The following is a 26,103-nucleotide window of genomic DNA, read 5'->3' as shown; positions in this document are numbered from 1 at the left end:
AGAAATGATCTGTTTGAAGTCTTTCAGTCAGGGTTCAGAATCCATCATAGCACAGAGACAGCACTGGTTCCAGTCACGAATGACCTCCTTATGTACTGTACATACTGGTTCTACTGGACCTCAGATAAGGGATTAGTGTCCATACTGGTTCTACTGGACCTCAGATAAGGGATTAGTGTCCATACTGGTTCTACTGGACCTCAGATAAGGGATTAGTGTCCATACTGGTTCTACTGGACCTCAGATAAGGGATTAGTGTCCATACTGGTTCTACTGGACCTCAAATAAGGGATTAGTGTCCATACTGGTTCTACTGGACCTCAAATAAGGGATTAGTGTCCATACTGGTTCTACTGGACCTCAGATAAGGGATTAGTGTCCATATTGGTTCTACTGGACCTCAGATAAGGGATTAGTGTCCATACTGGTTCTACTGGACCTCAGATAAGGGATTAGTGTCCATACTGGTTCTACTGGACCTCAGATAAGGGATTAGTGTCCATACTGGTTCTACTGGACCTCAGATAAGGGATTAGTGTCCATACTGGTTCTACTGGACCTCAGATAAGGGATTAGTGTCCATACTGGTTCTACTGGACCTCAAATAAGGGATTAGTGTCCATACTGGTTCTACTGGACCTCAAATAAGGGATTAGTGTCCATACTGGTTCTACTGGACCTCAGATAAGGGATTAGTGTCCATACTGGTTCTACTGGACCTCAGAGCTGCTTTTGACACTGTAGATCAGCATTTTAACTACTATTATATATTTTCGCAGGAAAAATATCACTGCTAAAAAAGATGATAGAAGATATTACACTGGCGTAAATATCCGCACCAATTTTTTAAAATAAATACACTTAATTGTACTGGAAAAATCTCTAAATCACAAAGAAACACTCTCGGATGTAATAAGAAAGATTCTGCTTTTAATTAAATTTCCTATTAAAAGGCAAAATATATAAAAAACATACTTGTTTCTGTTTATCTTTGTAAAATGATATTAAAAGTATCTTACATAATTTGAAAAAAAAAACGAGAAATGTCAAGAAAAGATCCTGAAGAAATATATTTTACATAATTAGAGTGTAAACAAAGTTCATATTTCCTTTAAAATTAATTAAACTGATATTGGATTAGATAACAATAGTAAAAAAAAAAGAATTAGAAAAAAAAAATTTCGCACCATTTTTGTTATTTTGAGCGTGCGGCCCGCAAGAAAAGAATTGGTCAAATCCGGCCCGCCAAGCAAAATGAGTTTGACACCCCTGGATTAGATGGTGTTGCGATGGCTTCCAGTGCAACTGTGAGAAACCTTGGTGTTGTTTTCGATCAGGATTTGTCGTTTAAACCATATGTTAATCAGGTTTGTAAAATAGCATTTTTCCATCTCCGTAATATTGCAAGGATTAGGAAAATCTTCTCGCAGAGTGATGCAGAAAAACTAGTTCATGCGTTTGTATCTTCTAGATTAGATTACTGTAATGTAATTTTTTTTTTTTTTTTTTCTCTTTTGTGCATGTTTGCAGGCTGGAGCCTCGGGAGCTGCGTTCTGGCCTGTGTTCCCGCCCCCCCCCCCCATCCCCGGTCATCCCGTTGCTGCTTCCACCTGCCTACGTGGATGTCTGCTGTTGCTGCTTCCGCCTGCCTGCATCCCCCCCCCCCTCTGGTCATCCCGCTGCTGCTTCCACATGACTGTTGTGTGCTGCTGACGCCCCCCCCCCCCCCCCCCACCTCTGGTCATCCTGCTGCTGCTTCCACCTGCCTGCTGTGTGCTGCTGACGTCCCTGACTCCCCCAGTCTGGCCTTCGGCAGGAGGGTCCCCCCTTATGAGCCTGGTCCTGCTCAAGGTTTCTTCCCTCCTAAAGGGGAATTTTTCCTTGCCACTGTTTGGCTTAAGGCTTTTCTCCCACTAGGGGAGTTTTTACCTGCCATTGTTTATATAATAAGTGCTCGGGGGTTTATGTTTATGTTTATGTTTATGTTTATGTTTATGTTTATGTTCATGTTCTGGATCTCTGGAAAGCGTCTAGAGACAACATCTGTTGTATTAGACGCTATATAAATAAAATTGAATTGAATTGAATTGAATTGAAATTGAATTGAATTAATGTGTTATTAGCAGGATGTCCAAGTAATTTGCTGAATAGGCTCCAGCTGATCCAGAATGCAGCAGCACGAGTGCTGACAGGAATCAGCAGGAGAGACCACGTCTCTCCAGTGTTAGCGTCGCTCCATTGGCTGCCTGTAAAATTCAGAATCCAATTTAAAATTGTATTACTTGCATATAAAGCCCAAACGGCTTAGCTCTGCATTATTTTCAAGACCTGCCATATGTTCCTGGCAGAGCTGTCCGTTCTCAGAGTGCAGGTTTACTCGTAGTTCCTATAGTATCCAAATGTAGATTTGGAGGGCGGGCGTTCTGCTATCAGGCACCATTACTATGGAACCAACTTCCAATCTGGGTTAAGGAGGCTGACACCACCTCCACCTTTAAAACTAAACTTAAAACCTTTCTGTTTAGTAAAGCCTATAGTTAGTGTTTAGTAAACCTTTAGCTGGTGTTGGTAAATCTCTAGGTAGTGTAAACTCTAGTGTGTTAGAGTCAGTAGTCATAGTTGCAGCTATAGAACAAGACTATAATAGTTAGTCTCAAATATAGCTTGGTGGTAGATATGCTGCTATAGGCTTATGCTGCAGGGGGGACTGACATGATCCACTGGGCGGTGCCTCTCACCCTTCTTCTCCTCTCCTCTTCATTTCCTCTCTTCTCCATTTCCATTTTTATTTATTATAAGTATCTCATCTGTCATTTTTTTCCATCGTTCCTGTAGTTTCTTGTGCTGGCCCCCTTTTTTCTCTTTAGTGCATGTTTGCAGGCCGGAGTTTCGGGAGCTGCGTGCTGGCATGTTCATGTTCTGGGTCTCTGGAAAGCGTCTAGAGACAACATCTGTTGTATTAGACGCTATACAAATAAAAATTGAATTGAATTGAATTAAAAAAAAAAAAAAACATTCACATTCAAACCAACATTTGCTACCGTTTCAAATCAGCTTACATGATATGAATGTGTAAGTGAGGGAAAAGAACATCATTTTAAACTCTCAGGAGTTTATTAATTAATTGGTAATTCAATTTTCTGCCACTTGGCAGTTACAGTACATTCATTTTTTAATTGTATAACAGGGTAGACAAATCACACAAAATATCACATCTCATACAAATCTAAATTTGCTCCAGAAAACACTTGAATCGATTCTGAATTTAAGTACAATACTCTGATGTGTTTTAATAGCAAACTCACTTAGGTAGATGAAAACATTTATTAAAATACATACATACAGGACATATATACAGTTCACATATGTATTTGTTATTTCTTCTTTACAACAGTATTTAAAATAGCTTAATTTAACACAGCAAAACACGTAGCACTACTGCCATTAAGGGAAGGGTGAGGCAAGGTTGGAAGTTTAACACAGCTAAACGTCCCTTAGAACGTCCTTACAGGTTAGCCATGAATGTCCCTGTCCAGGACCTTCATCTAACTGCCGGCTGAACAGAGGGCTGAATGGACATGACATGACTTTCCTTACTTACTTGTCGAGGTAGAGAAACGTACTAATTATCTAAGTGTCACTGTTAACTTTATCTGCACTGATACATCAACCCCCTGATGGTCCCAAAAGATGCAGCTGCAAGGCTGGAGCTATAGGGGTTCAGGTCTTGGTGCTATAGGGGTTCAGGTCTTGGTGCTATAGGGGTTCAGGTTTTGGTGCTATAGGGGTTCAAGTCTCGGCTCGAAGGCATGTCAACACAACTGGCTCTCTGACTCTCTTTCTCATTTGAGTTTTATCTGTGGTTTAACATAAGCCACGTAACAGGGATGGAAGAGGCAACGAGATTACCTCAGGCAAAGATATTCAGTTCAGACTAACTGATGAAAAGTCTCGGTAGTTTTAATCTCTGTTGTTTCTTCGGCAACAGTAACACATTTCACCCCGGAGGACTCAACTCCTCAGGTCCACAACTTTCCACATTTGCATACTTGCAAGGAGATTTTTGTGGCTTTAAAATCAAATGAATCAAAAAGCATTCGAAATGGGTCATGCTGTATATTGAGATGTCAGTGTGACGTTGCGTGGGAACAGAAGGCTTATGCTATTTAAAAAGAGCAGCCTGGATATTTATTTAGTTGTAAAGTTCTCTTTGGCATTCTTTGTAAGATTATTATTGTATACTGGCAGGTGTAACAGTATGAAGGTTTTCCAGAGGGGTATGGAGTATGAGTTGTCTGTGTGTGTGTGTGTGTGTGTGTGTGTGTGTGTGTGTGTGTGTGTGTGTGTGTGTGTGTGTGTGTGTGTGTGTGTGTACAGAGGTTGATGTTCTTAGTTGTGTTGTCCTTGATGCTGTGGATGGAAACAAAGCTTCTCTCTCTGCGATCTCTAGAAGATGCTTTGTCTTCGAAATTTACCGTGACCTGAGGAAGAAAAATTGCAGTTGATCTTTCTTGGTCTTTACAATCCTACATGCAGGTGGTACAGTATGTTTTCATACAATTTCCTCAGCGTTATCATCTTATATGATTTTGGAACAGTAGCATAATATCATGAAGGTTTTGTGAAGCCTTATTAGATCCGGCCTAAAAGGAGAAGAAGTTACTGTGAGACGATACTGTGAGAGCTTATTGGAGTATACAAGTAATGCACGGGTAGGGTTATAAACGACCCACAATACTGACCAATAGCAATTTGTTTAAATCGCTGGCAACACCTTATTTTCATTCTCTTATGTTTATTTTTATTTGTGTTATATTAAACAGCTTATTCTCTCCTGAGAGAACTTTTTTAAATGAACAACAATCACCTGTAGACTATTAAATGGAGCTAAATGGAGAGGTGCGGTTTCTCTTAAGTATGCAAGACTCAGTTCTGGACTGAAGATACAATGTAAGGAGGAAGCTCAGAGAAGGACAAAGATAATGTACAAAGGATATAGGGTCATTTTGCCATAAATGACCCTGGAAGCATGTGGAAGGGTATAAAGAGATTACAGGGTACAAAAGAAAATGGTTATAAAAGGGGGGATGCTGAACATCCTCAAAATCCATCACTGCCTGATGCTCTCAATTAGGACTGCGCGATATATCGAGTATCCTCGAGGTATCGCGGCTTCTACTCTACGATGTACAAAATGACTATATCGTGAATATAGAGTATACATCACGCATTTGCTTTTAGGGCATTAAATTACAGGCTTTTCTCACTCACTCGTCTCGTCTCTCCTTCTCAGAGACATAAAACAAGCGCACCCAGTTACACACGTCAGTTACGTGCTGTCGTACGTGCATCGCCATACGCCCACGACCAGCTGCTGGTGTCGGTGCTGCTCTACGGTCCGCCGGTCACTTCCACCTAACTTTCCACCTAACTTTCCCAAACGCGGCCTGTTTGCACCGTGAGCTCCTCCTCGCGGTTGCTACGCGCAAGGAACTCTTTTCAAAGCAAACTGGGACGGTTTAGTAAAGACGGGAGGGGATGTTTTCTCCTCTCACGCCGCGCTGATGCAGCTCCAACTATCCGCTCAGCCTTTCTCTTCCAGAGCTGAGAAACGCCACCTAGTGTTGCTTAAATGTGCCCACATGAAATCAATCACTATCATCGAAACAAAGTCAAACAAGACTATATGACATCATATTGCTAAAAGTAAGTGAAAGTGATGAAAAGTAAAGGAGGAGAGGATGAAACATTGCAGTCCCTACACCTACAATAATATAAAAGGTGCTCTAAGGGCCCTCCTGCTCAGAGCAGCTCATCCTGGTAAAACCTGGACCAGAAGATGTTCTTAAATGACTATTTTTATGTTTGTGCCACTCACTGCTTAGTAGCTGTTACTTAGTTGTGATTTCCCCCTTTTTGCATGAAAGTTTAAAATTAGCATATATTAATGTAGTATGAACAAGAATGTTTTAATGTAGACGTATAGAATCATCATGCTGGTGTGATTGTAGCATCAAAGTGTTAATTCAAGGCTAAGGCAAAATATTGAGATATATATTGTGTATTGTGACATGGCCTAAAAATGTTGAGATACTAATAAAAGGCCATATCGCCCAGCCCTACTCTCAATACCATCCATGCCCACTGCAAGTCAGGACCTGGGGCCTCATTTATAAAGCTTGAGTGCACACAAAACAGGGCTTGAAATAAGCTGCGCCACCAAAGGTTGGTATTTAAAAAAACTAACGGGAAAATGTGCGTATCATTACGCAAACTTTGATCCTAGCGCACAAACATTTTGAAGATATGGGGAACTGGCGACGCAGGCAGTGAGGTGGTGATATGAAGCCAGATTCATGTCATACTTTTAATGTCATCACATATCAGACTTGTAATATAATAGCGCTGATCGTGTCCCTCTGTGTTTGAAGCTGCAGCGTCAGTCAGGACACGGACACTTCCAGCTGCGTCATGCGCTTGAATCGCTCCGGTGCTGCTGCTGCTGCAGCCGCGGTGCAGGACACGCCGTGCAGGTGTCGTGCCAAAAAGTGATTGCCTGCCAGAATCTGATTTCTCCCCTGAAAATGGGTCTTTTTACCTGCTAAAAATTGATTGAAGGCCAAATACAGTTAATGAAAAGTTGTTTCGGCCTAAATATGACTTGATCTCATTCTTGAGCTTCATAATCTGAAAATCTGACGTTTTAGCGCTATCGCTCAACGGGCAGCTGTGCGCGCTCCCGCGGCACTCACAGCGTTTGCAGCAGCAACGACATGCTGCCACTCACTCGCTTTATTTTTGTTAGTGATGCCACTACTGTGACCACCAAATAATGTGGTTTTCCTGCCTCCACCTTTATTTTACATGTTGAATAACAAATAAATTACCTAAAATTGACAAAAAAAAGAGGCATCATCTGTAACTTGAGCAAAGGTGCTACGGTCTTTGTGTACGGTGTGTGTGTGCATGTGTGTGTAAATGTATCTTTTTAAATTTGTCTTTTAAAAAGGTCTAGCCTATTCTTTTTTATGCTTTTAATGTTAAATTACTCTGCACTTTAAGTGTTTATACTGCCAATTTCGTTATACTGGTACAACGACAATACATTTCTATTCTAATTCTATTCCACTTATTACCAAAAGGCTGAAACACTGAGCTGCGGTAGCCTGGGTCCTTTTGAAGTTGCACCTCTCGGAGTGAAAACACCGGAGCAGCTGAAATAAAAAGGAGAGAAAGGAGTAAACAACAACAATACAACGGTCTGTAAATGAATAACTTTGATATGGAAAATTAATTGCTTCAAAAAAATGAAGGGAATACTTGGTGTTTAGTATGTCAATCTGATTACATGTATTTAATGATTATTTTATTTTTCACTGAATGTTGATTTGGGATTTTGTTTTTAAAAATATTGTAACATTTTCTGTCTGGGTGGCTCCTTGTTGGGGGGTTCTTGCACTCCATGCCCATCTCCGCTTCCCCCCGCTGCCCTTGCAGCTGGACACGCCTTTGGCTGTGGGGTTCCCACTTTCATTGGGGTGGGTGCCGGCCCGCCGGCGTCAACTGTCGGAGTGGCCTCGTCTCTCCGGGCAGGCTGGCCTCTTGCCGGGTGAGGGTTGTGGACCTGGAGGGTGTGGACCTGGAGGGTTGTGGACCTGGAGGGTTGTGGCCCTCTTTGCCCCGTGTTCGGCCTATGCCGGGTGGCTGGTGCTCGGCTGGGTCCTGGTCCGCTGCTGTGGGTTTCCTGGCTACCTCCTCCTGTGGTCATGGGGGCTCTGCCCGGGGCTTCCCTCTGTCGTCTGCTGGGAGGAGGCAGGGTGTTTCCTCCTGTCCCTCTTCTGGTCGTCTGTGGGGCTGCTGGTGGCCTGGGTTCTAGAGATGCACCGATCAATCGACAACCAACCGGTATCGGCCGATAATGCCTTATCAATTTTTGAGTTCTCAAAATTATAGTTCAAAGCAGGCCGATCTGATGACGTTTACAATGGCAAACCGCCGCCCGCGCATGCGTTCCCACATCTTAGACCGAGCTGTCCTAAGGGGCCGTGGTACAACAAGGGACAACAAATATGCAGTTTGCAAGCTGTGTGCAAGAGAGATACCCCGAGGAGGAAAGTTACAAAATAATTTCAACACAACAAAGCTGATGAGACATTTGAAAGTTTCTCCAGTCAAGAAGTATATAAAGAACAGGAGCTTGCAGGAATGCAGCTAACTCAGCTGAACGTAACAGAGACCTATAAACGAAAGCAACAACAGCAAGAAAAAGAAAGAACTACATCATAGGGTAATGGATTCTTGACCATTGGCTGTTTGTCGTTAGAAGACATCGGGTTTAGAGTCGTTAGCTGATCGCATCCGCGGTACGCGCTGCCGAGCCGAAAATATTTAACTGATGTCCGCCGGAGTTATACCAGACTATATACAGTCACGTCCAACCCTAACCCTTATGCAGGACGACAATCGTGTCAGTCGGCTTCACGAGTGACATTTGGAGTTCTAGTGTGAAGAGTTGTGCTTCACTCACAAGAGTTTCCTCATACACAGTGGATGCTATCGCTACAGCTTTTGCAAGCTTATTAATTCATAATTAATTTTTTATTTTAAGATTGAATTCCTTTTTCCGCAGGAAACTAAGGTTTATAGTTTACAACTTGTATCAACTCTAAGAGTGACATGCCTACTGTTGTCTGTGTTAGTGCACCGCGCATGTTGTGTTGTACACATATTTATTACCACTGGAAAGCTTAAGTTAAGCTAAATTAGTCTAAATTATCACTCTAGAAGTCTCTAGAAGTGAAATATTGCACATTGCCTCAGCTTGCAATAAAACAGTGGTCAATTCAGTATACTTGCTCATCTCCTAATTTTTATACGTAATGATACAATGTCAGTGTTGTGTACATGAGACAACAATATTGAAGAATGTATGGATTTCACGCTGTGATCAGTGATCTGCAATATCCGGATCGGTAGATACTGGTTTTGGTGATCGGTGATTGGCCCTGAAATTCCCGATCGGTGCATCTCTACTGGGTTCGGGTTTCTTCCTGTCGGTTTCTGGTCACTCGGATGGCATGGTTGTGCCCCCCCTCCTCCACTGTAGTTGCAGTTAAAGTGCCTGACAAGGTAAAAGCATACTACTCTTCCAGACATAACCTCACTACTTCCAATGGACTGATATTGTACAATGATAGAATAGTAGTGCCATACAAGAAGAGGTTAGAAATACTGAAGCACACACATGATGGACACCAATGCATTGTCAAATGCATTGGTGTCCATGCAGAACGTGCTAGCGGTAATGTTTGGTGGCCTGGGATAAGTAGCGACATTCAGGGAATAGTCAGCACATGTAAACACTGTCAAGAGTCCAGGCCCACACAGAAAAGAGAACCCCTAATCACTACCCCACTTCCCCACCGTCCATGGGAAAGAGTAGCAGCTGACATATGTGAGTTGAATAAACAAAACCTGATAGTTGTTGCTTTCCTTTTCTGAGGCGCCAGATGGTTTGCCTGAATTTCTTCGAGCTTTGAGCGATAGTCCATCCTCCATGGCCTCACTGGACTCCTCCCTGATCAGAGTTTTTGTCTCCAGGACCACCTGAGCTGAGGCTTGCTTGGCCTGCCAGTCCCTGTCAACTGAATCAGGAGTCCCACAAGCCAAAAAGGCCCGATAGCCTGACAGCATCCCGCATTTGGGGGTTGCCACTAGGCACCAGAGACCTTGTGTCCAAAACTTTGACCTAGCGCATCGACAATGGAGGGAGAGAACGTGGTCCACTCGGACGCAAAGTCGCCAGTCTCCCCTGGAAACTGAGAGAAGTTCTCCCAGTGGTGAGAATTGAAGACTTCCCTGACAGAGGGCTCGGCCAGATGTTCACAACAGACCATCACAATACGCTTGGGTTTGTCCGTCAAACTTCCTCCTCAGCTAGCGTATCCATCTCACCACCAGGTGGTGATCAATGGACAGGTCAGCCCTTCTCTGTTAACACTAGTATGAATCTATGTATCTATAAACAAAGAGATATATACACATATACACACATACTGTGTAAAGGATGCTGTCAGACTGAAGGAGTCCTACCGGGCTATGTTAGCCTGTGGGACTTCTGACGCAGTAGATAGGTACCGGCATGCCAAGCAAACCGCAGCTCGGGCGGTCCTGGAGGCAAAAACTCGGGTCTGGGAGGAGTTTGGTGAGGCCATGGAAGAAGACTTTTGATCGGCCTTGAGGAAATTCTACGGCGAACCGTTTGGCGGCTCAGAAGGGGGAAGCAGTACTCTGCCAACACCGTTTATGGTGCAGGTGGGGAACTGTTGACCTCGACTGGGGGCATCGTCGGACGGTGGAAGGAATACTTTGAGGATTTCCTGAATCCGACTGACATGCCTTCCATTGAGGAAGCAGAGAGTGTGGACTCGGGGACGTGCTCATCCATCACCCAAGCCGAGGTCACTGATGTGGTTTGTAAGCTCCTCAGTAGCACCGGGGGTGGATGAGATCCGCCCTGAGTACCTCAAGTCTCTGGATGTCGTAGGGCTGTCTTGGTTGACACGCCTCTGCGACATTGCATGAAGGAAGGGGACAGTGCCGCTGGAGTGGCAAACCGGGGTGGTGGTCCCTATTTTTAAAAAGGGGGACTGGAGAGTGTTCCAACTATAGGGGGATCACACTTCTCAGCCTCCCCGGGAAAGTCTAAGCCAGGGTATTGGAGAGGAGAATACGGCCGATAGTTGAACCTCGGATTCAGGAGGAACAATGTGGTTTTCGTCCCGGTCGTGGAACACTGGACCAGCTCTATACCCTCCACAGGGTGCTTGAGGGTTCATGGGAATTTGCCCAACCGGTCCACATGTGTTTTGTGCCATTCTGTGTGGGGGTGCTCAGTGAGTACGGGGTCCGGGGCCCTCTATAAAGGGCTGTCCAGTCTCTATTTGATCGGAGCAGGAGTTTAGTTCGCATTGTGGGCAGTAAGTCAGACTTTCAACGTTCTCATTGCATGTTGGACTTCGGCAGGGCTGCCCTTTGACACCGGTTCTGTTCATAATTTTTATGGACAGGATTTCTAGGCGTAGCCAGGGGCCGGAGAGGACCCGGTTTGGGAACCACAGGATTTCATCCATCACTTTTCCTTTTAATAACACTCAAACGTTTTGGAAGAGAGGAGACTAATTCTCTTAGCTTCTCATGTGGAATTCTTTCCCATTCTTGCTTGATGAACCGCTTCAGTTGTTCAACAGTTCTTCTCTGTCGTATTTTACGCTTCATAATGCACCACACATTTTCAATGGGAGACAGGTCTGGACTGCAAGCGGGCCAGGGGAGAACCTGGACTGTTTTACTTCCAAGCCACGCTGTTGTAACACGTGCAGAATGTGGCTTGGCATTGTCTTGCTGAAATAAGCAGCGGGTCCATGAAAAAGACGTGGCTTGGATGGCAGCATATGTTGCTCCAAAATCTGTATGTACTTTTCAGCATTTATGTTCCTTCACAGAATTGTAAGTCACCCATGCCATGGGAACTAATGCCCCCCCATACCATCACAGATGCTGCTTTTGAACTTTGCGTTGATAACAGTCCGGATGGTTCCGCTTCCTCTTTGGTCCGGAGGACACGACGTCCAGTGTTTCCAAAAACTATTTGAAAAGTGGACTCATCAGACCACAAAATACTTTTCCATTGTGCATCAGTCCATTTTACATGAACGCTGGCCCAGATAACCCGGCAGCGTTTCTGGATGTTGTTCATAAGCGGCTTTTGCTTTGCATGGTGGAGTTTTAAACCGCACTTACTGATGTAGTGACAAACTGTATTTACTGACAGTGGTTTTCTGAAGTTTTCCTGAGCCCATTTGGTGATATCCTTTACACACTCATGTGGGTTTTTAAGGCAGTGCCGTCTGAGGGATCGAAGGTCACGGTCATTCAGTCTTGGTTTCCGGCCGTGGCGCTTACTTGCAGTGATTTCACCAGATTCTCTGAACCTTTTGATGATATTATGGACCGTAGACGTTGAAATCCCTAAATTCCTTGCAATTTTGCTTTGAGAAATGTTTTTTCTTAAACTGCTCAACTATTTTCTCACGCAGTTGTGGACAAAGTGGTGACCCTCGCCCAATCCTTGCTTGTGAATGACTGAGCATGTTTGGGGAGGCTCCTTTTATACCAATCATGGTACCCACCTGTTCCCAATTAGCCTGATCACATGTGGGACGTTCCAAATAGGTGTTTGATGAGCTTTTCTCAGCTTTCTCAGTATTTTTTGCCACCTTTCCCAACTTCTACTGGACGTGATGCAGCCATGAAATTCTAAGTTAATTATTATTTGGCAAAAAACAATTAGGTTTATCAGTTTGAACATTAAATATGTGGTCTTTGTAGTGTATTCAATTGAAAATAGGTTGAGAAGGATTTTCAAATCGTTGTATTTTGTTTTTATTTTTTACATTTTACGCAATTTCCCAACTTCAACCGAATCCGGTTTGTAGTTTAAATTCAGATCATTTCAATATTTTTAGTTGAAAAGTACGAATGAAATGCCCCTCTGTCCTAAAACTGTATACAATCATGTATTGTACTATTGGCTTTTCAACTGTACTCAGAGACTCTAAATCTTCAACAATGTAGTCCATTATCAATGTGTCTACCTGTGGCTGGGAAATCCTGCCCCTGAAGGAGCAGCAGTGGGACTACGGTCGTTTGGGGCTGTTGGGTCTTCTTGGCCTCTCCTGATGACTTTTTTTGATTGTCAAGGACTTGCCGATATTTTCTCACACTGGACAGATGCTTTAACTCCACATGACGTTTCAAATGTGAAGTTGATGAGGCTGACGTTCTGACTTATTTTCTCAGCGCAGGTGGACATAATTTGGAAAGAAAGGTTAGATTTTTACCGTCGGACTCTTTGGGAGACAATGTGTAAAATTCCCGCAGATAATGATAAGTGAAGACATCATCTGACGGCTCTCTGACGCTGCGTCCAAAACGTCTCTCTCTTCACTGGTCATTGTAAAACTGCACCAGGCTCGGGGCGTGTTGCCATGGAGCTGGTGCCCGTTGTTATGCTAGTGTGCGCTGCATCGTGGGTACTGTAGTGTGAAGTCGTGATCTCGTTGAGTATTTTAAATGTGTGCGGCGGCCGCTTGTGAAATGTATTCTGTAATAATTGGACCTAAACAGTGAAGCTGAAACTCACATAATCTGACCAGTTCAAATTCCAGTTTTTTTTTTTTTTTAGTTTCAGTTTATTTAGACGGGACAATGCATATTAATGCACACTACATTAAGCAGTATGAATACACCGGGTTTTAGCAGTAATGCTAGTTTCCACCCGCAGTCCCCACAAACAACCAGACACACTCACACTCACACCTACGGGCAATTTAGAATGATCAATTAACCTAGCATGCATGTTTTTTGGACTGTGGGAGGAAACCGGAGTACCCGGAGGAAACCCACGCAAGCACGGGGAGAACATGCAAACTCCACACAGAAAGACCCTGCTGGGCCTGGGAGTCGAACCGGGAACCTTCTTGCTGTGAGGCAACAGTGCTAACCACTAAGCCACCGTGCTGCACCCGAGTTGGTGATCTGCAGATCTGAACAAGTTCACGTTCAAGTTCTTTATTTGCAAATATGTTGCGTTCAGTTCAACGTTCTCGCAGAAGTGAAAGTGTTCATTTGAATTTGTTCTTGCACAACACTGCTGGTGAGTGTAGATGGTTATATTCGTTGCCAGGACTAATCTCCCATAGTGCTCTGTATTGCAGCAGATCTGAAGAACCCTGTGACTGAAATTTTAAATTTTGTCCTGTGAAAAGGATGCTCGGTGTTGTCCATTAGTGTTCATTTTATAAAGGATACTGTTTGACACCGTTTGGATGCATTTTTTTCTGTTCCAAACGATATTCTGATATTGCTTCTGTATATCCTTTAGAGGTGGATTGGTGAGTCAATATCTTGCTCATTTTAAGTACACAACTGGATACAAAGATTGGCTCGCTTCCGCGGCAAATTTTTAACGGCTACGTGGGGAATATCAAAGGAATTAGAAGCAACCCCCCCGTCCACCTGGCTTAGCCCCCGATCGCCTAGAATCCTAGATCCGCCCCTGGTTATCGGAGAACCGCACAGCTGAGAAATGGACTAGACACGATATTGCAACACCATTTACAGCACATTTTGCCACATTTAGAAGAGAAGTTTTGGAAAAAAGGGCAATCAGCTCTTTACAGTCAAGTTTGGTAAGATCTAAGAAACTTAAAAAATTCTTACTGTCTGCCAAATTATGTACGTTATCCCCAAGACTCAGGAAGTAGGCGTGTCGTAAAGCGGCTTCAGAGGATATTCTGCTTCTGGTCTCATACTGCAATGACAGCAGGAAATATGGATGAATGGAGCATTAGTAAAATCATAGTTTAGTCCATCCAGGACTCAATCCAGGTGTGTTTAGTTCATTGTTCATTTGTGTCCTACCAGAAGCAAAGCAGATAGCAGGTCAATTCCCTCTGTGTCCAGCCTAATGGAGACAAAGCAGAAAGTTCACACTCAGTGCGGTTACATGCACATCTAAATCAAGCTATTGGAAACAATGTAGCTAAGGATTAAACTGGAGTTTCAGAGAAATCCAAGTATACATGCGCAAGAAGACAATTGATTATTGAAGAAGGTGGGTGTGACTCTTCGACGCTAGGTGGCGCCCCACGCAGTTTTGTGTTGGCATTCTTCCGGTACAATCAGTAAACAAGTGCGAAGGAGGACAACAACATGCAAAATAATGGACGCTGATGATGCAGGAGCTCTATATATTTCATACATACTAAGCATGGTCATGTTGCAGGTAAGATGCACGCAAAGTCTTCTTCTTCTGTTACCGTGTATTCCCGGTCCCGCAGCTCGTCACTTCCGGAAGGGCGAGTCCCGGGGCAGTCACTAGCTCGGTTAAGCGTGGGTTATACTTGCGGAAATAACTCGGATTAGGACCGCATTATATGGCACTAATAGCTCAATTTCAAGAGCTCCAGTTCGGTTGGACTACAGCCCGGCTAAGGTGTATAGAGCCTATGGCTTTTAAAAATTCAATATCGGTCTGTCCAATAAAGGAGGGACCATGTCTGCTGCTTTCAGCCGGGTCAGCATGGACCGCAACACAGTGGTGGCCAATGCTCCAATCGTGGAGCTGTTCATTGCTGCGCCTAGCAAGTATAACGAACTGATTGAAAACTACAATGTTCGACGGGCGAAACTCTCTGCGTTTGCTATAGAATGTGAGGCTGCAATTAAGCAGGACCCAGACATACAGGGTGTAATCCAAGCCTATAAGGCTTCTGGAAAGCTGCTGCCCATCTCAAAGAAGCGAGCTTTGGTGCTGGGGTATTGGTGTTGTATTTTTTTATAAAGATTTTATTTAATGTTATTTTTGGCACTTTGTTTACATGTTTACAGTAATAATGTTTATTTTATTTCCCTTTCATGTTTATAAGATTGCAGATTGTTTATTATTTTCATTCAGTACAAAAATGTTTATTTCATTTTTAAACTGCAAGAGCAGTTCACATTGTTGCAATAAAAATTGACATTTTCTATATCACTGCTTCTAACTCATTTATAAATGCCTTATAAGACATAGATAGTCCTCACATTAGATGGGCTCTCGTGAAACACTTGAAGGTAGGGTCCCTGATTTTAGAGAGCTAGCAAGATTTGAAAGTGGCACCTCCTCTAAGCCCCGCCCCTTCCCCCCTTCCCGTCAGCGCTCCGTCCAAACCCACGCCCACACAAGCTTTGGGGAATGCGCATTTGCAGGAGTCGGGGGGGGGGGGGGGGGGCAGGGGTGGGCTGTGCCCACCCAAACGTGCATCCTGCCCACCCAATCAAAGTTATGGGGATCCTATATTTTTTTATGAATATAAAAAAAAATCACAGAATATCTGTAGCGTTTCTGATTGGGTGGGCTCTGCGCATCATTTTTAGACAACAATGAACGCATACCGCAAAAGTGGACCCGACGTCCCAGCAAAATCAGCAAAACAGAGAAGTTCAGAACAGCAGACAGAGCACACACTGAAGGCTGATTTATGGTTCCACGTTACACCAACGCAGAATGGTGCGCGTCGCCGCGTACCCTATGCCGCAGGCTACGCCGTACCCTACGCCGTACCCTACGCCGTACCCTACGCCGTACCCTACGCCGTACCCTACGCCGTAGCCTACGCCGTAGCCTACGCCGTAGCCTACGCCGTAGCCTACGCCGTAGCCTACGCCGTAGCCGTTGCTTCAGAGCCTGCAGGGCACTGGCGCACCGGCACACCGCTACTGGGGCGCCAGTAGTGGACAACCTGTGCCGCAGAATCGCACTTTGGCTTTCTTTTTTTAGCCTTTTTAGCAGGGCGAGCCGTTACATCCGACGTGACCGCCCGACCGCGAGCCGGCGGTGAAGCCGGGGGTGGCGGGGGCCTTCCGATGTCAGGCTGCGGTTGCCAGTCGGTCTGGAGGAGCGGGGGGGGGGGGCGGGGGGGGTACACTGGGACACTCTGAGCCGAGGACGACCCGTGGGAAGCGGACACGGGGGGCTGGAAGCAGAGAGACGAGACGAGAGCGCGCATGGGACGGAGGGGGGCATTAGCGGGACTTAAAATGAAGGCATCTGATTGGTTCTTTTCCCCCTGCCAAGCCTCTGGTCCTCTGACCAATCCGTTTCATTCGGTGCGCAAATAACAGATTGGTCAGAGTTTTTACAGGATTAAAGCTGTCAGAGTGGTCGGATTTTTTTCTTTCCTTTTTCTGAACACATTATTCACTGGCTACTCTCAGGATGGAAGGACCATTTCACCCAGTATAACAATAAATGTTTTTGAATACGATCACAGACTATACCTTTAACTAATGAGTAGTAACTACCTTAATAAATCGTTCATTGAGTATGAATAAGTGTTTGTAAAACATGTAGTAACACTAACCATGTACAAATGTACACATAAATATACATACAAATGGTTCGTATATAATTTACTTAGACATTCTAAATGATCTTATGAACCATCACAGACATATAATACTTATTTATTAATGGTGAACCTCATTTGCAAAGTATGAGAATCCAGCTATACAAATGATAAATTCATTTACTAATGCTTAATAGTGTATAGTTGTAAGGTTTATAACCATGGGCGGCGGGTAATGAAGGCTAGGGAAGGCTATGCTTCCCCAAATACAATGCCAGGTATTTTGCAAAAATGATATAATATGTGCGCAACATTAATAAAAAGCTGCAATATTGAATGTGTGTTGTTGCTTCAGCTCCCCTAGTGACAATGCGGTGATAATTCAGCAAGGCTTTGGTTAAAAAAAAAAGAAAAGTGAGACTTCCGGTGATGACGCGGTAGGAGAAAGACGCATGGAAGAGGTCTCCCGGTCGAACTGTTAATAATTACCTTTTAATACCACGATTCATTCGGGAAAGTGAAGGATTATAGTTATAATTTACATATTAAGCCGTGGAATGAGTGGTTCTAGATCAAAAGCGAGCAATACGCCGAGTTGTCCGGTTACTCGGGGTGGTGCGGCCACTGTAGCTGGAAAACTGGCTAAGATGGCGGCCGCGAGCCCAGGTGCAGGCAGCGAGCCCGCTCCCGTACCTGGCGCATCGGACACTTTTTCAATGAGCCAGCTGATCTCTGAATTAGAGAAACAACGGGCCTCGCTGCGGGAAGACATGTCTGTATTAATCCAGGAGTCCGTTAAACCGTTGCAGACTTCGGTGGACGCACTTCGTGAGACAGTGAATAACTTTAATGGCCGCCTCACCGCGGCGGAGTCCCTGGCCGGGGATAATTTTGAGCGCATAACGAGCGCGGAAAATACGGTGAAGACGCTGCAGACCCAGAACAAGTCTCTTCAGGACCGCCTCGAAGATCTTAAAAATAGGTCTCGCAGAGTCAACCTGAGGATTATTAATGTTCCTGAGGGCAGTTAAAAGAGTCAGGACCCGGTCGAGTTCATGTCCACTCTGCTGATAGAGAACCTCGGACCCGAACTCCTCTCCAAGCCCCCGGAGCTGGAGAGAGCGCACCGCTCCCTGGCTCCTAAGCCTGGCCCGGGCGGCAGACCCAGGCCCTTTGTGGTGCTTTCATCGTTTTCGGGAGAGGGAGACGGTGCTTCGTTGGGCCAGACAACACGAGCTGAAACACCGCGAAACAACGCTGCGGGTGTACCCGGACGTCAGCGCCATCACTGCGAGGAAACGAGCTGCTTTCAACAAGATCAAGCAGACGCTCTACCAGAAAGGTGTGAAGTTTAGGCTTCTCTTTCCTGCTCGCCTGCAAGTTACATTTGAGGATGAGATGTTTACTTTCGAGACTCCAGAGGAAGCGCACGCATTTTAAAGGGAGCGGGTGATGGACAGAAAGTAGCAGGTCAGGATCATCCCCACCTGTCTGGATTATACTGTGATCTCAGCTGCTGCTGCAGCGGCGGGTTTCTCCTCCACCTGTTGGATTATACTTTTATTCCAGCTGCTGCTGCAGCGGCGGGTTTCTCCTCCACCTGTCTGGATTATACTCTGATCTCAGCTGCTGCTGCAGCGGCGGGTTTCCTCCTCCACCTGTCTGGATTATACTGTGATCTCAGCTGCTGCTGCAGCGGCGGGTTTCTCCTCCACCTGGATTATACTGTGATCTCAGCTGCTGCTGCAGCGGTGGGTTTCTCCTTCACCTGTCTGGATTATACTGTGATCTCAGCTGCTGCTGCTGCAGCGGCGGGTTTCTCCTCCACCTGTTGGATTATACTTTTATTTCAGCTGCTGCTGCAGCGGCGGGTTTCTCCTCCACCTGTCTGGATTATACTGTGATCTCAGCTGCTGCTGCAGCGGCGGGTTTCTCCTCCACCTGTTGGATTATACTTTTATTTCAGCTGCTGCTGCAGCGGCGGGTTTCTCCTCCACCTGTCTGGATTATACTCTGATCTCAGCTGCTGCTGCAGCGGTGGGTTTCTCCTTCACCTGTCTGGATTATACTGTGATTTCAGATGCTGCTGCAGCGGCGAGTTTGTCCTCCACCTGTCTGGATTATACTGTGATCTCAGCTGCTGCTGCAGCGGTGGGTTTCTCCTTCACCTGTCTGGATTATACTGTGATCTCAGATGCTGCTGCAGCGGCGAGTTTCTCCTCCACCTGTCTGGATTATACTGTGATCTCAGATGCTGCTGCAGCGGCGGGTTTCTCCTCCACCTGGATTATACTGTGTGCTGTCCTGCGGACTTTCTGAACCAGCGTCATGGTAACCATGGAAATGGATGAACACGTGAGCTATGGTTAACATGTGTGACGACATTTTTTCTTGCCTTATTGGGGACTGTCTTCTTCAATTGAGACCTCCGCCTGGTAATGTGCCTTTAAAACACTCATAATTATGTTATAATGTTAACAGTTAACAGGCAGGTTTTTTTTATTTTATTTTATTTTTTTTTAATTTTTTTTTTGGTTCTCTTCTTTTTTAAGGCACTTCATCTCCATCCGTTTTCTTAAGTTGTTGTTTTTTTATATATATATCTTTAGGTGCTATGCACTGTCCGCAGTAGTTTATTGGGTGCGATGCCCTTTTTTTTTTTTTTTTTTTTTTTTTTTAATTTTATTTAATTTTTTTATCTGAGGAATAGTACTGAAGTAAAGTTAAAGATGACCTGTCTACTTTAGTTAAATGTGAGGTTAGGACTAATGTTGCCTTTCTGTATTTATTTTGCTCTTTCAAGACGTGGGGTATGTTTTATATATTAGACGGGTTGACCTCTTCTACGTGTGAGGGTTACGGAAGTCGAAAGTGTTACCCTGTTGGGTTTGAAGTGGTGGGTGTACCGGGTTTGTATAAGGGATTTTGGGGTGGGAGGGTTGTGGAGGGATTGTTTGAGGTTTTTTTTTTGTGTTGTAGGTTTTTTTTGTTTTTTTGTGTGTGTTTCTGTTTTGTTTGCCCCTTTTTCATTTGGCTCAGCGGTTATGTCAAGCCTTGGAGAGTTAGAGCTCCTCATTTTTTCATGTCTTGATGGCGCGGGGTAAGAAGCTTTGCTTTATCTCCTGGAATCTGAAGGGTGCTAATCAGCCTCTGAAACGTAATAAAGTAATGACTCATTTAAAGCAACTCGGGGGTGATATTCTCTTTTTACAAGAAACTCACCTCCGGACTTCTGATGTTAAGAGTATCAAGCGGCCTTGGATAAGGGATGTATTTCATTCTAAATTCCCAGTAAGGGCAAGAGGTGCAGCGATCCTTATAGGTAAAAATGTTCCGTTTGAACTGTCAAATTCAATTGAAGATTCCAATGGTCGATTCGTAATAGTTTCTGGCCGGTTATGTGGCACGCCTGTGGTTATGGCCAGTGTTTATGCACCTACATGGGATGATGATCATTTTTTTACAAGTTTTTTCTCCTCCCTCCCTAAAGTTGATGATCACTATTTAATTATTGGAGGCGATTTCAATTTAATTCAGGACCCCTCCCTGGACAGGTCTTCATCTAGACCTCAGGCGCTTTCTAAGTCAGCCGAAGTCCTTGACACATACAAAACCAGTTTAGGCTTATTTGACCCATGGAGGGCTTATACCCATGGAGACATTATTTATATGCATGCTGCCTCCTCAAAACGTCATTGCCTTGATACAGTTTATCACAGTGCTTTACGTTTTATTACCAACTCAGCGTTTAGGACACATCATTGTGTTCTCTATTCTCTGGTCTCCTGGCCCTCACTGACCCTTAGGAGACAACACCATTGGATTATTTTTATTTACAAAGCCCTTCTGAATAAACTCCCCACATATCTTTCCAACTTGTTGTCTCCAGTTCACAGTGTGTACAGCTCCCGCTCTTCCACACGGAAGCTGTATAAAATTCCTAGGATTAATACAGAACTTGGCAAAGCAGCCTTCTCCTACGCTGCTCCCTGGTCCTGGAACCACATTCAGAACTCTCTTAAACTTTCTGGACTCATCTCTTTGGGTGAATTCAAGGTTCTTCTTAAGCAGAAACTAACAGAAATGTGCACCTGCTATTTTTAATGTAAGGTATTGTAATGTTGTTTGCACTGTTTGTTGTTGTTGTTAAATTGATTTTATTGTTGTTGCACCAGTTTAGCCCAACGCCTACAACAAGTCCTGTCCGGTATAATATCAACCGATCAAACTGGTTTCATGCTTGGGAGGCACTCATTTCATAACACGAGGAGGCTCTTAAACATCATTGGTGCTCCTGGTTCAGGCGTTTCGGAAGTGGTTATCTCACTGGACACGGAGAAGGCCTTCAATAGGATGGAGTGGAGCTACCTCTTTTTTGTTTTGCAAAAATTTGGGTTCAGTCCGGGATTTATATCCTGGATTAAATTGCTTTATACCAGCCCAGTTGCCTCTGTCCACACAAATGGACTTCAGTCTGTTCCATTTCCCCTTTATCGAGGAACCAGACAGGGCTGCCCTCTCTCCCCCCTCCTGTTTGCCTTAGCTATTGAGCCTCTAGCCATCTGGCTGCGCCAGGAGGTTGGGTTTGAGGGCATCAGCAGAGCTGGAAAAGTTTACAAATTGTCATTGTATGCCGATGACCTCCTCTTATATGTGTCTAACCCAGCTGCTTCTCTCCCGGTGGTTCTAGATATCTTTGACAAATTTGGGTCCTATTCAGGTTATAAACTCAACCTCCATAAGAGTGCGGTTCTTCCCATAAATCCAGGTGGCAATAAACATACCTCCGTCCCTATTCCCTTTCAAATATGCTGTGGATGGATTTAAATATTTGGGAGTGCATATTACTAATTCGTGGAGTCAACTTTTCCCTAGAAACTTCTCTCCTCTAGTTGAAAAATGTAAACAGGATTTTGCCAGATGGTCTGGTCTTCCACTATCCCTTGTGGGTCGAGTCAATTTGGTTAAGATGGTTATTTTACCTAAGTTTTTATATCTTTTTTCGCACATCCCTGTCTTTATTAAGAAGTCCTTTTTTAGAACACTCCATCAATTAATAAGTTGTTTCCTCTGGGGCAATAAAAATCCTCGTATAAGAAGATCAGTACTGCAGCTCCCGAAGGCTCTTGGTGGCTTGGCTTTGCCCAATTTCCTACACTATTACTGGTCCTGTAATATTTATAAACTCTTGTAGTGGATTAATGCCACAGCAGATGACCAGCGCCCCTTGTGGGTGGATATGGAACTTGCTTCTTCAAGGGTCTCTCTTCATTCCCTGGTTTGCTCCCAACTCCCTCTAACTACCTCTAACATTACCCCCAATCCAGTGGTAACTAACTCTGTTAGAATCTGGAATCAATTTAGGAAGAACTTGGGCCTTCATAGGGGCTCAGACCTCTCTCCTATTGTTAATAATCACCTATTTCCGCCCTCCTGAACTGATTTGACCTTTCGGACGTGGTTCAGCAAGGGGATAACAAAACTAAATGACCTTTACAACCAAGGGACTTTTATGTCCTTTTCGGAGCTCTCGAAAAAATTTGACCTACCTAGTTCCCATCTATTTCGTTTTTTTCAGATAAGGCATTTTGTTCAGAATCAGAACCCCAAATTCCCCAGTCGTCCTTCAGAATCATTGATTGATTCACTACTGGCTCTTGATCCTGAACAAAAGAAACTAATATCTAACATTTACACGCTTATCAACTCCTCCCTTGATAACCCAGTGATGGGCCGCAAGGATTCGTGGGAGCAAGAGCTTGGAGTTACGTTACCTGATGATTACTGGGAACAGGTATTACGGTTGGTTCATTCCTCCTCAATCTGTGCGAGGCACGGCCTACTACAATGTAAAGTAGTGTACAAAGTTCACTACACTAATTTGAGGCTTTCTCGAATTTAACCAAATGCACCTGACTCCTGTAACAGGTGCAAACAATCCCCAGCTGACCATTCTCATATGTTCTGGTCCTGCCCCAGGCTTGCCACATTCTGGTCGGAAATCTTTAAAACTCTTAGCACAGCATATAACACAACCATCTCTCCTGATCCGCTCTTAGCTTTGTTTGGTGCCCCCCTACAGCCTTTGACTTCTAGAGTCTTAAAGAAGGTCCTTGCCTTCACCACCCTGTTAGCCAGACGCCTTATACTCCTTAAATGGAAACACTCTCACCCTCCATCTCATAGTAGGTGGGTGGAAGAAATTCTACTGGTCATGAGTCTTGAGAAGCTTAGGTTTGCCCTCAAAGGTTCCTTAGATTCATTTGAGAGGACCTGGAGACCTCTGCTAGGTCATATTGAGTCTTTGACATCTCTAGGTTGATGTGCTGACTGAGCCCCCCCTCCCCTCGTTTTTTATTTTTTATTTGTTGTTTTTTTTGTTTGTTTGTTTGTTGTTTTTTTTTGTTTTCCTCTTTATGTTATGTTTATGTTTTTTTTGTCGATGGGTTTGTTGTGAGTGTGGTTGTGGGGATGGGAATGTGGGAGGGATAAAGAAAAGCGGGGAAAAAAGGAAGGAGGGAAGTATTTCCTGTTATATTGCTGTACTACTGTTCTATTTCGTGAAACTACTTCCAATAAAAAGAATCTTAAACAAAAAAAAAAAGAAAAGTGGTCAGTCACACCCCCCTGGTCTGCGGACCGCTCAGGTGATCAGAACCGCAAATGTTGTTTGTAAACGCGCTCTTTTCAAAACACAACAAAAAGCTCCAAGTCAAGACCAAGATGGATATACGTTCATTTTTTAAACCAAAAGAGAAAAAGACACAAAACATTGCCGAAGCTGCTGCCAATGTGACAGTGAGTGGGAGGAGAGCGACTGCACCGCTGCCCTGGCTGCAGCCACCGCGTCAGCGACCCCCCCAGTGTCTAAGACCGGCTCACCTGATGGTGCAGCCGGCCATATGAGCAACGATGATCCGGGAGGAGGAGGAGACTGCACTGCCGGTGATCCTGCTATTATATTGGTCAAATTATGCTCAAATCATTGTTACGCAACTGTTTTGGGTGAAAAAAACCTCAAAATTTTCGCACCCGCCTCCCTGTATTTAGCTTCACCAAATATTTCAGTCACCCGCCGCCTATGTTTATAACTGTTTATTAATGCTTAGTAATGTATGAATAATGCTTTACTAATGATGAATTCATGATCAATTAAGCATTTACTGATGCTTAACTAATGCTTGACTAATGCTTAATAGTGTGTAGTTATTATAAAGTGTTACCCTCAATCTACATGGCAAAACAAGAGGGCCAGAATTACACGTAAAACTCTTCATTTACCTAAAGATAAAGGTGGTCTGGCTTTACCAAATTGAAAGTTTTATTACTGGGCCAACTTGTTGCAATTCTGACTTGGATCAGTGGAGATAAGGAGGCAATGTGTGACTCAAATAGAACAGAGTGAAGTTAAAGGTGCCGAATTATCAGCTTGACCTTTTATGAATCCAAAACTTTTTAATAAACTGAATATTGGAAATATTGGAAAGGCAGCACGGTGGCTTAGTGGTTAGCACTGTTGCCTCACAGCAAAAAGGTCCCCGGTTCGACTCCCAGGCCCGGCAGGGGCCTTTCTGTGTGGAGTTTGCATGTTCTCCCCGTGCTTGCGTGGGTTTTCTCCGGGTACTCCGGCTTCCTCCCACAGTCCAAAAACATGCATATTAGGTTAATTGATGATTGTAAATTGCCCGTAGGTGTGAGCGTGAGTGTGATTGTGAGCATGGTTTGTGTGTCTATATGTGGCCCTGTGATGGACTGGTGACCTGTCCAGGGTGTAACCCCTGCCTCTCACCTGAAATGAGCTGGGATAGGCTCCAGCAGACCCCCGTGACCCCGCAAGGGATAAAGCGGGTAAGATAATGAATGAATGAATGAATGAATGAATATTGGAAATGAAATGGTAAAACAGTCTTTTAAAGTTTGGACAGAGGTAAAAAAAAATATGAAAGATAATGGATCAATCTCCCGAGACATGCACATAATAGGTGATCCAGACTTTCCACCCTCAGTTGGGTGGAAAGGCAACTATAGGCAACTAAAGGTCTAAAAATTCTTAATTAGGTATTTTAAGAAAAACACATTTAAAGTCCTTTTCAAAACTACAAAAACAATTTGATGAATTATGTAATATAGAATAGAATTTGATTGGATACTCAAAACCAGATTTTCATACTCCCTTGGTTATATCTAATTTAGTAAAGGACTCCTCGACAGCTTTATGCTGGAGAAACTGTGGTAAAATAGTTGATCATACACACATATTCTGGGATTGTCCAAACACAATTGCATACTGGGAAAATATCAAGGAAGAGACTGAACAAATTGTAATAAGAGAAATACCTTCAAATTGCTTGTTCTAATTACTTAGAGTGATACCGGTCAGGGATTTTAATCCACACCATATATTTTGCATGTTTTGGTTGATTGCTAAGAAAATTGAAACTGATTGCTAAGAAAATTGAAACAGTAAATAAATGTAAGTCGCTTTGGATAAAAGCGTCTGCTAAATGACAGTAGTGGTAGTAGTAGTAGTAGTAGTAGTAGTAGTAGTAGTAGTAGTAGTAGTAAATTGGAATGTCAACTCACCAACTCTGACAGAATGGAAGCAAAGACTGAAACGAGTTTACATGAATGACTGTGGTATTATAAATGAGGATTTACCTTTTTAGGCGGACATGGCACTTGGTGGAAGATTATCGGGTTGTTTTTCACTTAAATGAAATACATGTTGCATGTAAATATATATATATATATATACAGTGTTTCCCCTACAATTTTTTTCAGGCCCGGTGCTACCCACTGAAAAAACCCTAAACAGATGAGGCGCGTGGGACGACGTATTGGACATGTGACATGCAGCAATATAACAAAGTTTTACATTAAAAATCATTGTAGGCCTATATTGCTAAGTTATATCACTTCAATGAAATCATTAGGCTTAATCTAACCTTTAACCAAAGTTGTATGGGCCTGAAAGGCTGCAGTGTGCTGGTCTGACCCCATATGAGCATTGAGAACACCTTTTCTATATATTTCAGAGGGGATCTCTATGAAAACCATCTGGGATGGTCCTCTTTTAATGGCTGCTTGTGCTGACGGCATATGCCACAAAACATCCCTATTCACAATTGAGATTATATCAGTTATAAATAAT

At 43.9% G+C, this 26,103-nt stretch overlaps 1 protein-coding gene across 4 annotated transcripts in view; it reads right to left on the bottom strand.

The window, feature by feature from the left end:
- Window positions 1-3,132: 3,132 nt before the first annotated feature.
- cdk18 (cyclin dependent kinase 18) overlaps window positions 3,133-26,103 on the bottom strand; it is a 164,582-nt gene continuing 141,611 nt past the window's right edge. For all 4 annotated transcript variants that reach the window (XM_061728181.1, XM_061728184.1, XM_061728183.1 and 1 more), the window contains 4 exons: window positions 14,485-14,527; window positions 14,284-14,374; window positions 7,137-7,214; window positions 3,133-4,481 (listed from right to left, as the gene is read on the bottom strand). In XM_061728181.1, the coding sequence (XP_061584165.1) occupies window positions 4,447-4,481; window positions 7,137-7,214; window positions 14,284-14,374; window positions 14,485-14,527 (247 nt within the window). In that variant the 3' untranslated portion in view covers window positions 3,133-4,446. The remainder of the gene's footprint in view (window positions 4,482-7,136; window positions 7,215-14,283; window positions 14,375-14,484; window positions 14,528-26,103) is intronic.

Source organism: Cololabis saira, chromosome 8 (assembly GCF_033807715.1).
Source record: "Cololabis saira isolate AMF1-May2022 chromosome 8, fColSai1.1, whole genome shotgun sequence".
Classification (NCBI taxonomy): domain Eukaryota; kingdom Metazoa; phylum Chordata; class Actinopteri; order Beloniformes; family Belonidae; genus Cololabis; species Cololabis saira.
Note: the sequence above shows the minus strand (reverse complement) of the source record. Positions and strands in the feature narration are given on the sequence as shown.